This window comes from Anopheles ziemanni, chromosome 2 (assembly GCF_943734765.1).
Source record: "Anopheles ziemanni chromosome 2, idAnoZiCoDA_A2_x.2, whole genome shotgun sequence".
Lineage (NCBI taxonomy): Eukaryota > Metazoa > Arthropoda > Insecta > Diptera > Culicidae > Anopheles > Anopheles ziemanni.
The window spans coordinates 55236513-55251377 of NC_080705.1; the positions used below are offsets into that span (position 1 = coordinate 55236513).

Genomic DNA, 14865 nt, shown 5'->3' on the forward strand with positions numbered 1-14865 from the left:
AAGAAGTAGGCGAGTGGATTTACCTTGTACCGTTTTGGAAATTCGAGTACCGATTTTCGTTTTATGGTGCTGACGGGGTTCGGTTTTGCTTCCAAACTGTCGCACGACACTCGTCGCTACCCACTGACTGGCCCCAGACTGTAAATTTTTTGTCTTTATTTTCCCTTTCGCCACCCGGCAAAACTGTTTAGAATTACATTCCTTTCGATCGCAACCACCGACGAGTCGGGGGAATATTTGGTCGTGTTCGCGTCGCGTGTACTAACGACACTCTGCGCAGCATGTGTGTTGGTGTATGTGTGTGTGGTTTTGTGTGCGAGAGAGAGAGAGAGAGAGAGAACGTTCAAGATGAAAATAATATCCGCCTGCGGTAATTACGCGCGACGAGGTGCCCGTACCATGCGCTGCCGGTTTTGGAACCACCTGATTTGTCCTATCGACGATCAAAACCGAGCGTAGCTAAGCAATGGCAATAGCAAACAGGTTTTTATTGCCACAACAACGCGCCAGCCTCGCTAGGTTACAGTTTTGGCGGTTAGCCGTATTTGGTTTCGCCGATGCAAGCTCCGCGGCGAAGAGGGCTACTAATGTGTTGCTGCTTTCCAGACCGGCGTTCGATCGTGGGACGCGCTCGCTCGAGGGCCACTTTCTGGTTGGGAAATCAATTACCCAATTGCTCGCCACTACTAGGTTGTTGTTTCCTTTATATCTTCCTCAACAACGTACTGCTATAGATCGGTTTACGATCGATCGTCTCGTCGATGGTGAAAAGGGGTTTAGACAACCACTGACTTCCTCATTTTGTATTGCACTGTTGATCACACGTTAGAAACGAAAGAGCCACTAAAGCTCAAAGTTTCTTAATATCTAAAAACAACTGTTATAACTGTTGATCACACAACGTTACATTTTTTGCCTCTTTTATGCTCCTTTCCTCACACAAGCGAGAGGTTCTTCTTAAGAAATACTACGTTGAATGTGCCGCATTGTGCAGCATAACAACAGAACGCACCTGTCACGGAACGCCCGATGCAAAACTCGACGAAGATAATCACTCAACTCCCACCGGACAATCAACCGAAACGCTTCCGATGGCAATGGTGACGGGAACGATCCTTGCAATCAACCGAACCCGCACGCTAACGAGTGTAGCTCCAGGCTAGCAATCCGTTTCGCACGATTTTATTTCCACTTCAACACTATTCCGTTGGTTTACTCCCAAACGTTTGTAACGCACCCTCTTTGCTGGTGTGAAATCGCTACCACGTGTTTGTTAGAATAGACAAATGGGCATCGTACTGCACGGCTTGCAATAAATCACGAGCAACACAACACCGGGGAAAAGGAAATAAAAAGCCCTGCGATATCACTCAAACCCGCCTCGATGCGCGATGTAACGCTTTACAGTAACGCTCGGTAACGCCACTCACACGACAGCCACGTGCGGTTGCGGGTGGTTGTGGTTCCCCGCACCCTCACATCACCGACGGGCAACAAAGTATTGGAGCGATCAATCAAAACGTGTTCCTGCCTGAGCAGGATCTGAATCGGCCGGTACTTTCGAGTCACAGGATACACACCGTTACCTTCGCACGACAACTGGACGCGACGACGCGTGGTGCACGAACACGCGGCACACGAGGAAATAAAACAAACAGACCGTCCGGTGGTTGCTAACCCTAGCCCCGTCTACTGGGGCCGTGAATTTTCCTCGTCCGAAGCTCACAACACAGCCACTCACAACCCACCGACGACGACCACGACCACGACCACGACGACGACACTCGCTGGACGCGGATGGATGCCGCCTAAGCCCCGTCTGCTAGTGCTGTGTGTATCCGTCCGATCGTCTGCGCTTAGTGGACTTCTGTCTACTGTCGCGTGCCGCCACAATATCTCCTATTCGGTTTCACTCACTTCCAGGCGTACACTACCGCCGCCGATGAGAGTCACGTTCTCACAAACCTTCGTCCGCAGAAAACTTCGTCCGAGCCCTCGTGAAGCCTTCTTCAACGTGGAGCAGCAGCTCGACAAACACACCGCGAGGCGTTTATCGCAACCCTACTCGTTCGTCTGCCTTGCACAGCAACGCGGCGACGGCGTGCTCGTTCTCTTCTCGAGAGTCATCTCGATCCTGATGTTTATATGCTGCTCTCGGACCGGTTCGCTCTCCCCCGGCAGTCGGTCCAAACACAAACCCGATGGTCCATGGCACACAGCGCCCAACGAGCTGTGGACGCCAAACCATTTCTAATCCATCAACCGGCCCGTCAAGGCATCGTTGGGACAAGTGCGCTGGCTACAAGGCAGCTGTGGTGACGGCAAATGTCAACAGTTTCTGCACTCGCATCAGCAGGCACATTTTGCCAGGTACAGTTACACCAACAAATCATGCTGCTCCTTCGTAACCTTCACAATGTTTCCTTTGTGGATTGCGCCCCAAAACTAGATGTAAACCATTCGGTTACAGTTAAAAGTTGTCAAACGGGCAATTGCAAATGAGAAACGACACAACATATAGATTTAACAATGTATATTAAATGCCCATGCCATAGATATAAACATAGTAGCATAATCTCAATGGTCTATGCATAAACACACACGTGTCTCAAATTAAGTGTTTGCAGTGCTTCATAGATGATCTAATTTATTGACCGCGAAACTGTGGTCGATTCTTCCGCATGAGAAAATTCCAAATCCAAACGTTGACTAGTTTCTACTCACACATTTGTACTCGGGAAGTGCGGTTTTACTTACTAAAAAAACAAAACGCTCAGCGCCAAACCAACCCATGCCAATTATCCTGAAAGCATTTAATTGTGGATGCTGATCTCCTCGCAGAAGGGGAGGAGTTTATGCACCCCAAATTTATTATTTTTATCCTCCGCAGTAGCAAGTTGGAGTAAAATGTTAGAAGTCACCTCAATGTGTACATGCTAGAGCTGTGGACCTACTGCCAAGTGGATACCAGGCAAGTCTTCCACGCTAGCAAGCAGTCAACGTTGCGTTCATTTAACTTACGCAACATCTTTAATGTTGACAACATTTGGGGCACATTAGGTTATCTCAAAAGTTAAGAAAGTTGGCAAAGTCCGCAAGTTAGTATTTGACAACTCAAATTTAGAAAGTGTCTTTGCATCCAATAGATAGCTGGAAATTAAATTAATGTTTTCTCTCCATGATACTGCTAAAGATAGTGCATGCATGTGTGATATGCAATGGATCCTAAGAATGGATTTATTGACAAACGGATTATTAAGAAAAAAATTAAGACTATCAAAAATACAAACAACAACATACTGCAACAAGTATAGTTAAACAAGGTACAAGGTAAATATGAGGGGCTTAGAAGTATTTTAAAATAATGAATCTGCAAGCATAAATTAAAACCTCTATATTCTTAATTTTCAAACGCCAGCAAAGTTGACTGAACTTTACACTAACCTAAGACTTCACCGATGAAATGCCTTCTGCTATTTTTGGGTCCACCGGGTGCATCATACACGGCCACCAATCACGCTCATGCTTCGCCGGATATTTACATTAATTGCAAATTATGCAACTCTGCTCGCTCAATCATTCAAACCCGAACGGATAGGTACAGCTGTCGGAAACAACAAACCCCGCCATCAAACCAAACACGAGTGATTGACACACGCATCCAAATGCCTAGCAATCGGGTTACCGAAGAAAACTGGCTCGGTAAGAAATTCAATTATCAAAAAGTGTGCGTATACGTGTCGGTAACAGCGACGATGAGCCGTCGGGTTGTGCTTATGCATCCACCATTGACCATGGCTCTCTTCCGGGAAACCAAGCCACCCCCACCAGTCTTGATTCTCCATTTCACTGCCCTATTTGTGTCAATTTGTATTACAGTCCTTTTTTTTACGATTATGATCCCGACATTCCCGGGTGTGTCTCGGACTGTGGTCCTTCCGATGGCCTTTCAAACCGACGCCAAGTGGATGGAGCCGCGGGCAAGGATTTTGACCGGGGTGCAGCTTCGCGTGCCCACCCGACGGCGAGCACGACGGGCAACGAAGGGAGACCAAGGGCGATAAAGAAAACGGCAAAACGGCACACAAGGATAGGGAAGAGCGATCGCGGTCAGCAACTGTGTAAGTGCCATAAATATGAACGCGCCTTTTTTCCTTCTTCCAGAGCACGTGGATGCGCTAACAACGGGCCGGCCAGTCACCAGGAAATGGAAATGGGAACACCCGTAACGTGCGAAAGTCAAAGCCCGAAAGGACACCACCGCGAGCTGATAATGCGAGCTAAACGGATTCGCCTTTCGTTTGGTTCCGGAGACGGTCACGGAAGTTAGTGAGGCGTGAAAATGTGAAACCGCCGAGGACGCGGACCACCCCGAACCACCAAGGCGCTGCACGGCGGTGAGGGATTTGTTCAAGCAGCGGTAATGATAATATAATGATGAGCCATTTCATCCACCTCCTTTCTTTTAGTTTGTTGGTAGGTGGGGACTGAGGACGTCCAAGAAATTCTACCCATCCACACGATGGCGCGACTGAAAGCGATATTTCCTTCACCGGAAAAATAACACGAGGAAAACGGAAACAATTATGTTAATAAATCCGACCGATTTCCCCGTTTTTGCTTGTAAAAACACATTAAATGGTCTGTTAAACATGCAATTTATTACATCGCGAGCCGTTGGGGGATAAGAATCAATCAGGACTTTTTTTTTGTAAAATTGTGTCAGTACTTTTTTACTGGTACTTTAAAAAAGAAGGATAATATAAACTCTTTTGCATACTGCATTCTTTATTTTAATAATTGGTATACAATTTCACATCCTAAACTCAAACGTAAAAAGTTATACAGTTTCCGGTATGTGATTAAGCTTGTTCGATCGTCTAACGGCCATACCAATCATTTTCCACGGTGTGCTCTATCCGTTATTCATATCTCAATTACAGTAAAACCGTTCGCTTGCTACTCTGCTCCCACAACCCAGCTGGAGGAAACATGTTCCCGGGGTGATCCGTTCGTAAATCAAATATTGGCACATTGCATGATTTTATTGGCAATGTATCGAATGCACAAACATCCACATAATCGTGTCGCTTGGGCCAATGTTTGAATGCGCCTTCTTCTCCCTCCCACAGTCGTCGTTGGACAAACAGAGCGGACATGAGCCGCAAGACTACGGGGCGATTTATGTACATCCCTCCACCTCCCCGCCAAAGTCTGACACCTCGGGCTCGAAAGGACAACGTACGGAGGGCCCCACGTATTACGTGTCCCTTTTACGACGTTCATATGAGCTAATGCTGTGTCTTGACCAATATAAATCACTGAACCAGCGGCGTCACGTCGGTTGGCTTTTATTGGGCACTTGTTCACCATTAAGCGGTTGGGGTAATCAATTAAAAAAGGCTCGTGTGTAACCTTTTGCCGCTGGGACACCGGGTTCACGCCGTGTTTGTGCACTCGGTGATTAGCGAAAAGGTGAGCCAGGATATGACAAAACAAATAAACACAACGAAAGGCGGAGCTTTGGACCGGAACGTAATGCTCCGGTTGCCAGGGAAGTAGGATGAACTTACCTCATCGCAGGCACTGCATCGGGGCTTAAGCATTTCCGCGTAGTGGCGCTCGCAGTAAATTTGATCATCGTGCACGCAGTATGTCAAGTCGACTAGCAGCTCATCACAGGTCGTGCACTTGAAGCACCGCGGATGCCAGAGGGTCTGTTCGCGAAACTTCGGTGCCGTCACAGCCATTTCGCCCTGGTTCAGCGTTTCGCTGCAACCGGCGCATTTCGTCGTCTGCGGTGTGTCTTTCACATACCCTAAAATATAAAAAAAGTTCACATCATCTTCTTTCATTCATTATTATTCCATCTATAAACTTATCACTAAATGGGGGACTAAAATATGAAACGAAAACAAGTTTGATTGCATCTCGCTATGTGAGATTAGTGCATTAAGGTTTTTTCAATCCTCCCCTTTAAAAAGGTGCCATATTTGAACGGAAAATGTTGAAATTCAAAAGAAAGCTTTACGTTTAACCGTCCCATGCGCTATAGCAGCGCTGCGCAAAAGCTCATTTGTGAAAGCTTTTTTTGCGCCATAGTACTACTCTTATCTTTCTTACTTAGTAGTTATTTCCCAAAGACGATGGAAACTGTTTCAAAGCAGAAACCGATGTTAGTTTTTGTGTCTGTGTTTGAGTGACGTTTGTAATTTTAGTTTGCTAATTATAAGGCACAACCACTCCATAGGCTGGTGACATGACATGCATTTAACCGTATATTTCGTGTGTTGAACCATAGTGTGACAAATAATCTCAAAATATTTCAATAACCACTTTCAAACAAACGGAGGTGTGAAAACACGCCCTACATATCAGCGGCTCAACACAACAGCCTACAAGTATGCAATTCTCAACCATTTAGAGAGAAATATGAAAATGAATTTTGAAACGTAACGTACTCTCAAGGGTCAAAATCAAAGTATTTTACGAATAATATCACCAGAACAAGTAGCGAAAGCCCCAATACACACCAATGTCTAGGGCAATCTCATTCCGTGCCGCCACAAAGTCCTCATACGAGCCGCGGTGCTGCTCTTCGACGTGCTTGCAGTAATCGAGCGCCAGATCCTGTTTTGGCAGCTGGTACACTAACTGCTTGTCACGGAACCGCTCACCTTGCGTGCCAATCTTGGGCACCTTCTCCGGTGGTATCACATCGAAGTATCGTTGAATCTAAAACAGAAAGCATACGAAATAAAAGGAAAGACAGCACATTAGATAGAGAAACGAATTCTAGCGTTGAGGCGATGAGCAGCGCTCAGTAAATCGTACAAGATACTTGTACTTGATGGTGACGTTATAGTTACCTTTGCCGAAGTCAGAATACCGGGCGGTACCCAGGTGTAGCCCATTTGGCGTGGATCTACGCGTGAGGTATTGGTATCATGTTTGAAACCGAGCCGATCCCGGACCGTCGTCAGCTGCTCGTGGTAAACGGCGTGCGTTTCTCGGGGGCACTTGCATTCCTGGCATGTTTTTCTGCAGTGGCGAAAGCAAGGAATGAAAAAAGAACTTTTAGCGATTGAAATGTTTATTTGATATTGTTTTATTGATATTGTTCTCGTTAACGTAAAGAAAGTGTTTTAGAACATTTTTTGGATTGTTTGAAGAATTTTGCATTTCGTTTATCTTTTGTAGAGTACAATATACAATGTTTTGATTTGTTTTTTTTAATGTAAATTTATAAATTATTACAAAAGTTGGGCTTTTTCCAGTATTGTTGCTACAACAATTGATAACAAATAAGTCAGAAATTGAACAGTTTTATTCATTTCACGTTACATAGTTGTGCAGGGCAGGAGTCGGCACACATTTCTTGAAGGTTGCTAAATAAAAATTCAAACTGCACACCAGATACCATAAGAAATGTTTTCATTTTTCTGTTGTGTTGTAGTATTTTGGAGTGATGTAACATGGATTTTTTTTTCCTTGGTTAAAATTTGATAAAAAAAAACTTTAGCTGGATAAAATTTACTGGCGGGCCGGCCGGCGACTTTGCCGACCCCTGGTGTAGGATATCGATCATATTGGTCAAGCCAAATGGTCAACAACAAACCCCACTGGCAACAGTGTGTGCGGCCAGTTGTTGCACCGCTCATTACGCGCGCACAGATTTTCACTCTCGCCATTCGCTTGTGTAAACTTCATTTGCTCTCTCCGGGGGATCATAAAATTTAATTGAATTAGCCCATAATAGCGATCATTTACCGACCGGAGATGGAAGGACGAGGCACGGCAGGACGTTAAGGATGAACTGACGGTAGTGTGAGTTGTGTTTCTACCCGTCCTTTTCAATCTCTACATGGCTATCGGGGTTGAAGCAGTAGCCTATTACAACTCAAACCTCGATGGTGTTGAGTTGTTTTGATGAAACTGAGCGCACCAGTGATTTGATTTATCTTATGATTCTATGATTTCGACTACCTCTTGCAAGCTATAAAATAAATATAAGAGCCAACTGTTTTTGTTTTCGTGTTTCCAAGGACGATTCAACAAAGTTTCCACGAAAAGCACGAAGTTTCCAGTTAGTCTACACCACTGGTTGTTGAAGATTAATCAAACTTTTTTGATACAATTTAGCAGATAATTAAAGAAGAATTCTAAAATAATATTTACTTTTAAGAAACAATTCATAAATACACCTTTTTCGAGCACAGGTAAGCATTGTTCAGCTGCTTCTGTATCACTGTTCAACCGTAAGTAATCTTTTGGCGTCCAAGTAAAATACTGTTGCCTATCTGTACATGGTCCAAACGTAAATGAATAAAGTTCAAACGCAACGAAACATGTGATGCCTCCAATGTCTGAGAGCAATGTTCGTTGCACCACATTAGTTTCTTTATGATATCATCAACCGAAATTAAGCTAAAAATACAATTTAGATAATAGTATTTTAGGTTACTCAATTAAAATACAAAATAAAGAAAGATAATTATTTTTAATTGATTCAGTGTAGCGCAGGTATAACGAATGGAAATTATTAACAGCGGAAATTTTGCATATTATGTTCGTGCTTCAACAGTTAATATTGTTTTCATATCGTTGAAAATATTTCAACTTAATATTAGGGGTGAAATTGAAAAAAAAACTACTACATTGAATAGCACTACATTAAATAGCAAGATGTAAAACTATATATATAATTCAAGTAATATGAACTTTGTTATTTAATGTTGTCCGTAATTGTGTCGGATGGATGGGATGGATATATATAAAATAATCGATAAATACATGTTTTGAAAATCTTTAGTTATAACGTGATTTTTGATATTACAATCAATTGTTCATGCTTTCTTTCCTATTGCATACTGTATTTGTAGTTTTTTAAAAGAAGATTAGCCATTCGATTCAGTACACGGCAATGTAGTTGTGTTAACATAGTAAAACTAGTTCAGAAAAACAGAAGTACTTAAAAAATTGCATACGCCCATCAAATATCAAAATAAATAAAACTCACAAGGAAACGATGAATAAAAGGTTAACCCAATGCTCGTAGATTTCATACAGATATTATTTATCAAGTTGCAATGAAAATGACAACGAACCGCTTTGGCACCTACTACACTTCACCTGAAAGGCAACCTTGAGTTGCCCTGCCGCTAATGAGCTTGTTAATTTAGGTATCTCTTATGCGACCGGAGCCGAACGTCGGAATGCGGTACGATACTAATTTTGTGTCCGCTTTAGAATCACTGCCCGTTGTAAAATTAGAAAGAGGCGCGTTCTGACCAGCTTCCCCCTCGACAAGCTCAACTGACGGCTTCGAAACGAAGAAGCTGCTTAGCCATCCATGGATCAACCCTCGGGTTAAAAACATGCCATTCATCACAATAATCAAGTGGTGCCGCAGGTCACTAAAGTCAAGTTCAATGACAACCGAGATCCAATTGCTTTGAGTGGACCAGTGTTGTGGTGTTTAGCTTTTCCAATATGGAGCATAGTGTCAATAAACGTGATGAACCAAACTAGTAACAAGTTACTCTGCTGTGAACTCTGGCAAATTAAAACAACCAATATTTATCTTCCCGGAACATTAAAGTTCTTAGAAAATGAAATTTTGTAACACTTTTCTTATTCATTTTTAAATATTTGCCACATCACCCTGCCGCGCCAAACTGTGAGGCACCGACGTAGATAAATGGTTTTCTCATCCTTTTTCTTGCCTTTCACACTCAATCATTGAATGCAGTGGCCGCACACCGTAAGTGTGGCTATAATTATCTACTGTAAACATTGCAACTAGCGTTGACACTTTAAGTGCTTAGATCATCATCGGAACCCTTGTTTGTTGCCAGTATATGGAAGAGTGATGAAAGATAACCGAGAGTAGTGCCATTCAGTAGCTTTTCGTCACAGTATTCGACAACGAAACATTTTCTTCTATATTATTTATAAACGGGTTCTCTTTACTTCTTCCACTTTAAAACACACTTAATTTGAAATAAAATTAGACAAACGCATGTAGAAACTAAGCTAACATTTTTTTATGTAGCAATCAACTTAACATAAAAAAGTATGAAATACCCAAGCAAGTAGCATATAATGTACTCGATTTTCCATAAACAATTTCGAGTGAAATGAAAAGAAAGTGTGAGCGATTTTTAAACATGAGTAGTTTTTTGGAATTTATCATTTCATTTCGGTTCACACCGAGGACCGCGATTAGTTTTACTTTTTATATATTTATTTTTAAAGGTTTTATGTTGTTAAAAAGGATTATTTTAGATTTATTTTTTGTGAAATTGTTTAAAAAACGGATAAGATTTGTTGAGCCCTTTTCTAACGACGATGATCAATGCAACTGCGATGCGATGATCATGAAACTAGTCTCGAGAACACTAATGCATGAAATATGGAGTTACGAATATTCCTTATTTTTTCACAGATTTTTTCCTCCACTTAAAGAAAGGCCGATGAGCAGTTGATTGGTTGGTCTAATAGTTTGTTTTGAAATTTAAACCACTACACGGATTGTTTCGATAATTCAACTTAAGGTTAAGTTGACGTGCGATAGAAATAAACTTTAATAATTTATTTATTATGATGTTATTTTGCAATATTTTGTAAGTAAATGCACATATTAAGTAGAATACATATTTCTTGCATATATCGGAACATTTGTGGGTCGTGGTCGTTCATAAAATTCAAATTTCCAGTAAAATATGTGTGTATGCATTTCATGTCATTACTGTGACCTACTACATCAAATGTAGCATATCAGGTGCGTGCATTTACCTTACTATCAGATCGTACAGTTCCTGTTTGTTGAACACTTTACAGTAGGCGTGCAGCACCTTGACACAGGCGTAACGCATGCCTGGCCACGGCACCACGGGACTAGCGAGGGCGTCCCACAGCGGACAGTCGGCGTGTCGCTGTAGGTCAAGCATACTGTGTATGATTTGTTATTTCTGCAGTTTATAGAAGTTATTTATTTTTTCCTTATGTTTAATGTGTCTAGTTGTGCTTTCTACGTTGTGGACCGCTTGGATAATTTACTAATTCAATCACTTGATCTTCCGTGAGCCTCTTTGACTTTTTACTGCACTGACACAGTTTTCGCTGGCGATTGCAGCTAAGAGCACCCGTTTTAGCACCACGTTCATCATCGCAGCACTACATTTTTGGTACGGGTTGTTCTGTTTATCTAGAGCACTTCGGTGAATTAGTAATTATTTTTTAATTTTCCCATTTGTTTATTAACACATGCACACACGAACAAACTGCCGACCGCTAACCCGAAGCGGTGCTGGGAGTACTTTTTCGGGTGCTTATTTTTCCTGCAATAAATAAAAACCCAAACATCGCCTCGTTAAGCTAATGATCGCCAACAGTTGCTTGACCCAGGGCGTCGATGGAACATCACATTTGCTGGCGGATTCGGATTAGATCGACTGCCTGATCACGCGACGGTACTGTTCTTTCGCACTCGCGACTACTTTGGCGCTCAGTTTTCACACATTTCCCCACTTCGATGCTGCATCCTTCGTTTATACCAAACCACCACACACGCACACCTCGGCACAGGAACAGGTGTAACCCATTTCAGCGCGGGCAAATTTATGAAAATTAACTATTTTATCTTCCGTAGACCCAACATCATGGTGGTCGTCTTCATCATTGCATCGTTCATTAAATTATACAGTAATTTTTTCTACCGATTAACCGTATGGGTAAACGGAAAATTTAAAATAAGTATATTTGAACACACAAAAAACATAACAAGCCAGTTGGCGGATTCTTATGCCAAAATAATTGGAAAGGATTGCAGTGAAGTCATAGAGATATTATTCATACATTGAATTTGGGAAAAAGTTAAAACAAACTCAACCCATGAAAATTGTATAAATCCTTGCATCTAAAATCAAAACTAAACTAAGCGAGATGCGGTGGATCAAACAAAGCGATAATGATAAGTTCCATTTTTTCCAAGACTCTTAAAATAAAAATGAAAAACAAAAAAATCATCTTTTCATATGTCAGTAAACGTGCCGAAAAAAAACCAAATCAAACCATTTAAAATAACAAAAATAAATTCAATAGGCCTCACGTTTTTGCTACACGATCGCCTGGCCGATCCCTTCCACCCACCCCCAACAAGCGATTAAAAGTGTGAGCAAGATTGAGGAGCGAGAAGAAATGTTGAAAAATAGCAATGGATTTGTTTTCGGACGGTCGAAATATTTTCCCATCCAGGACCACACACACCGGACACGATTAAGACGATGGATCGAATGCGAAAAAAGGGTTTTTGGCCCGCGTGTTGCGGGCTGTTTTCACGTTACTGTCCCCCTCCGCACATCCTGACACTTCCGTTTTCTTGCTCGACCATTGTGATCGATGCTTGATGTCTTCGCTAATGGAAAGACAAACATTGCGAGGCACGGGAAACCTCCGCGGCCGATGGGATATTTTTCATCCCCGCATTGCGCGGTGGCTTGTTTGTTTGGCTTCGGGTCGATCGATTTGGTGATTTTTCTTCCACCGCTCCCACCAACGCTGTCGCATCTTGTTTGATCTATTTCTACACAATTTTCCTGACTTTTTCCTCGCACCCGGGCACTTCCGGTGGGGGAGGGAGTATTTCTTCGAACATAAACAAAACGTTTCTCATCCGCTCAGATTGCGCTGCTTCCGATCTTTGCGAGCGGATTTTTTCCAATCCCTTGCACGATTGAGGCAGGTGTTCATCTGCTTTCGTTGCATGCCTGAAGACTGATACTTTAAAACCGGTCCGGGCTGGGAAAACTCGGAAATAATCTCCAGATGTTTGCTTCGGGAAGGTTAAATTCGGTTTCCATCGAGTAGAATTTTTGTGCAACTCTTCGCTTTTTTCCAAAACCTAACCCACCGTTAACCCGTACATTAATGAAATCTTCTCCCTCTCGTTGGTTCCTCTACCCGTTGTGACCCACGGGCGGGAAAATTATGATATTTTAAGTCGAAATAGTTCCGGCCACTTGGTAACGCCACGCTGCCTCATATATTCCAGCAGCCGGTTGAGTTTAAACGGCAAAAAATGTCCTCACCATTTGACGGGTGAATTGAATTTTCTATCCAAAAATAGCCACAGAACGATAAGTAGCGGTCGCTGGGGTGCAGCGAAGCACCAGAGACCGGGATCGCTCTGCACGCTTCCTGATGTTGGCTAGAGATTTACAAAAATAGACCCGGACCGGGCGGGACTGCAGCAACTCCGGCGATAACAAGTTATTATGCCCTTTATCAGCAGGTCAATAACAGGACCTCGTTAGGTCTTCTTCCTTCGTCTCGGTCGGGCAGTGATACATTCTCCCCGGCAGCGGAAAGAATCGTTTACGGTCCTTTCGCGACAGACGGGTGGAGCTTTCGCCGGAACCGCGGCGGTGTTCTGTCTGCCATTCCGGTTCTCATTATCCTTCGCCGATTCGGTCGGTCCTTTTTATGTTCCCCCCCTGCCGAACGGGGCCGTTGCGGTAAGGGGTAAGAAGTGACACCAGAATAGAGAAAAAAACTACTGAGAAAAGACGACGAGGCATTCGTTAGGCGTTGATAGTTCATAAATTTAATTAAATCAACCCGCCGCACAGGAGCTTCCCGGGTGATGTTTCCGCATTTTCCGCCGCACACACCGGACGGATAAGAGGGTTCGGCTCATTTCCTTAACTAAGCCAGTCAAACAATCCCACCCCTAAGACAAAGCACCGACGAAAAGCCGGTGAAATGGCTAACCCCGGGAGCCACGGGACAGTGTAAAAGGCGAATGTCATTGCCATTTGGTAGATTAGTAGCATTGGTTCGTATTGATTTGCCCAAGGATCAATACAGGTAGGGAAGAAACAAATGGCCTGAAAGGTGCTGAACGAAATGATTCGTCGTGCAAAGGAACAACTATGGAAACGCATAAGATATCGAAGCTACTAGCCATTAATAATAATCTTTACACCAACCAGAGATCAGCGCCCAACAAAATATTTACCAGCAATAGTGCAATAGGCACTGGTTATTTATGTAACGAGTCAATAAAAGTAAATGTTCTTGTTATGATACTCGGTTACCCATAATTGACAAAAGTATCTCATTTTGATTTATGTGAAAGTGTTATCGATTTGGTGCTCTTTCAATTTAACACCACAAATGCCTTTAATTATCGGTAAAGTAGGTTTTAATGTTCACCAAATTTTACTGCCAATTTTTTTCCCCCTCCCAAACCACGCTTGTCGCCCTTTTGTGCTACTCATCATTCCAAAATTAAAATTTTAATGACCACGTCCTAGAGCAATGTTTATCTTTAAATTTTATATCGTCGTTGCAGAAAAGCACGGGGCAAATTAATCTACCATGTTTTTCTAGCTGTTGCTTCTTCTTCTTCAAAGCGCACGATGACTGCCAATCAGATCCAGGTTCCCTTACGATCCCGTCGTACTGCGATGATCGACGTCCAATGGCATAATCGGGCCGCGTCAGGGGATAGGATGCCGGGCCAGCGGCTAAAGATGTGGCAGCAAAATTATAAATCTATTTTCAAACGAACCTAAGCCAACGCCGCAGCCCGCCCGCGTGGAAGGGACAATTTTTCCTTCGATTTTTCGACGAAGAAAGCGTTAGGAAAATGGGACGTTTCCCGCCATCCCGGCCTCCCGCCGTTTGTGTGCGGCGTTTTTATTACACTTCTAATTTTATGCCCGTGGCGTGCCGGCTAACTGGTCGGTTTTTCTTTTGGGTGTGCTACGAGTTACGCCGTGACGTCACAGGCTACGTCCGTTCACAACCACAAGGTCAAGCCGAGCGAACCACCACCGCCACACGGTTCCCCGATCAAAA

At 43.1% G+C, this 14865-nt stretch overlaps 1 protein-coding gene across 1 annotated transcript in view; it reads right to left on the minus strand.

Annotated features, from left to right (window-relative positions):
* LOC131281869 (four and a half LIM domains protein 2) overlaps positions 1-14865 on the minus strand; it is a 120830-nt gene that overhangs the window by 42142 nt on the left and 63823 nt on the right. The window contains exons 3-5 of the mRNA XM_058311226.1: positions 6870-7041; positions 6534-6735; positions 5574-5818 (exon numbers count right to left, since the gene is read on the minus strand). Coding sequence (XP_058167209.1) covers positions 5574-5818; positions 6534-6735; positions 6870-7041 — 619 coding nt within the window. The remainder of the gene's footprint in view (positions 1-5573; positions 5819-6533; positions 6736-6869; positions 7042-14865) is intronic.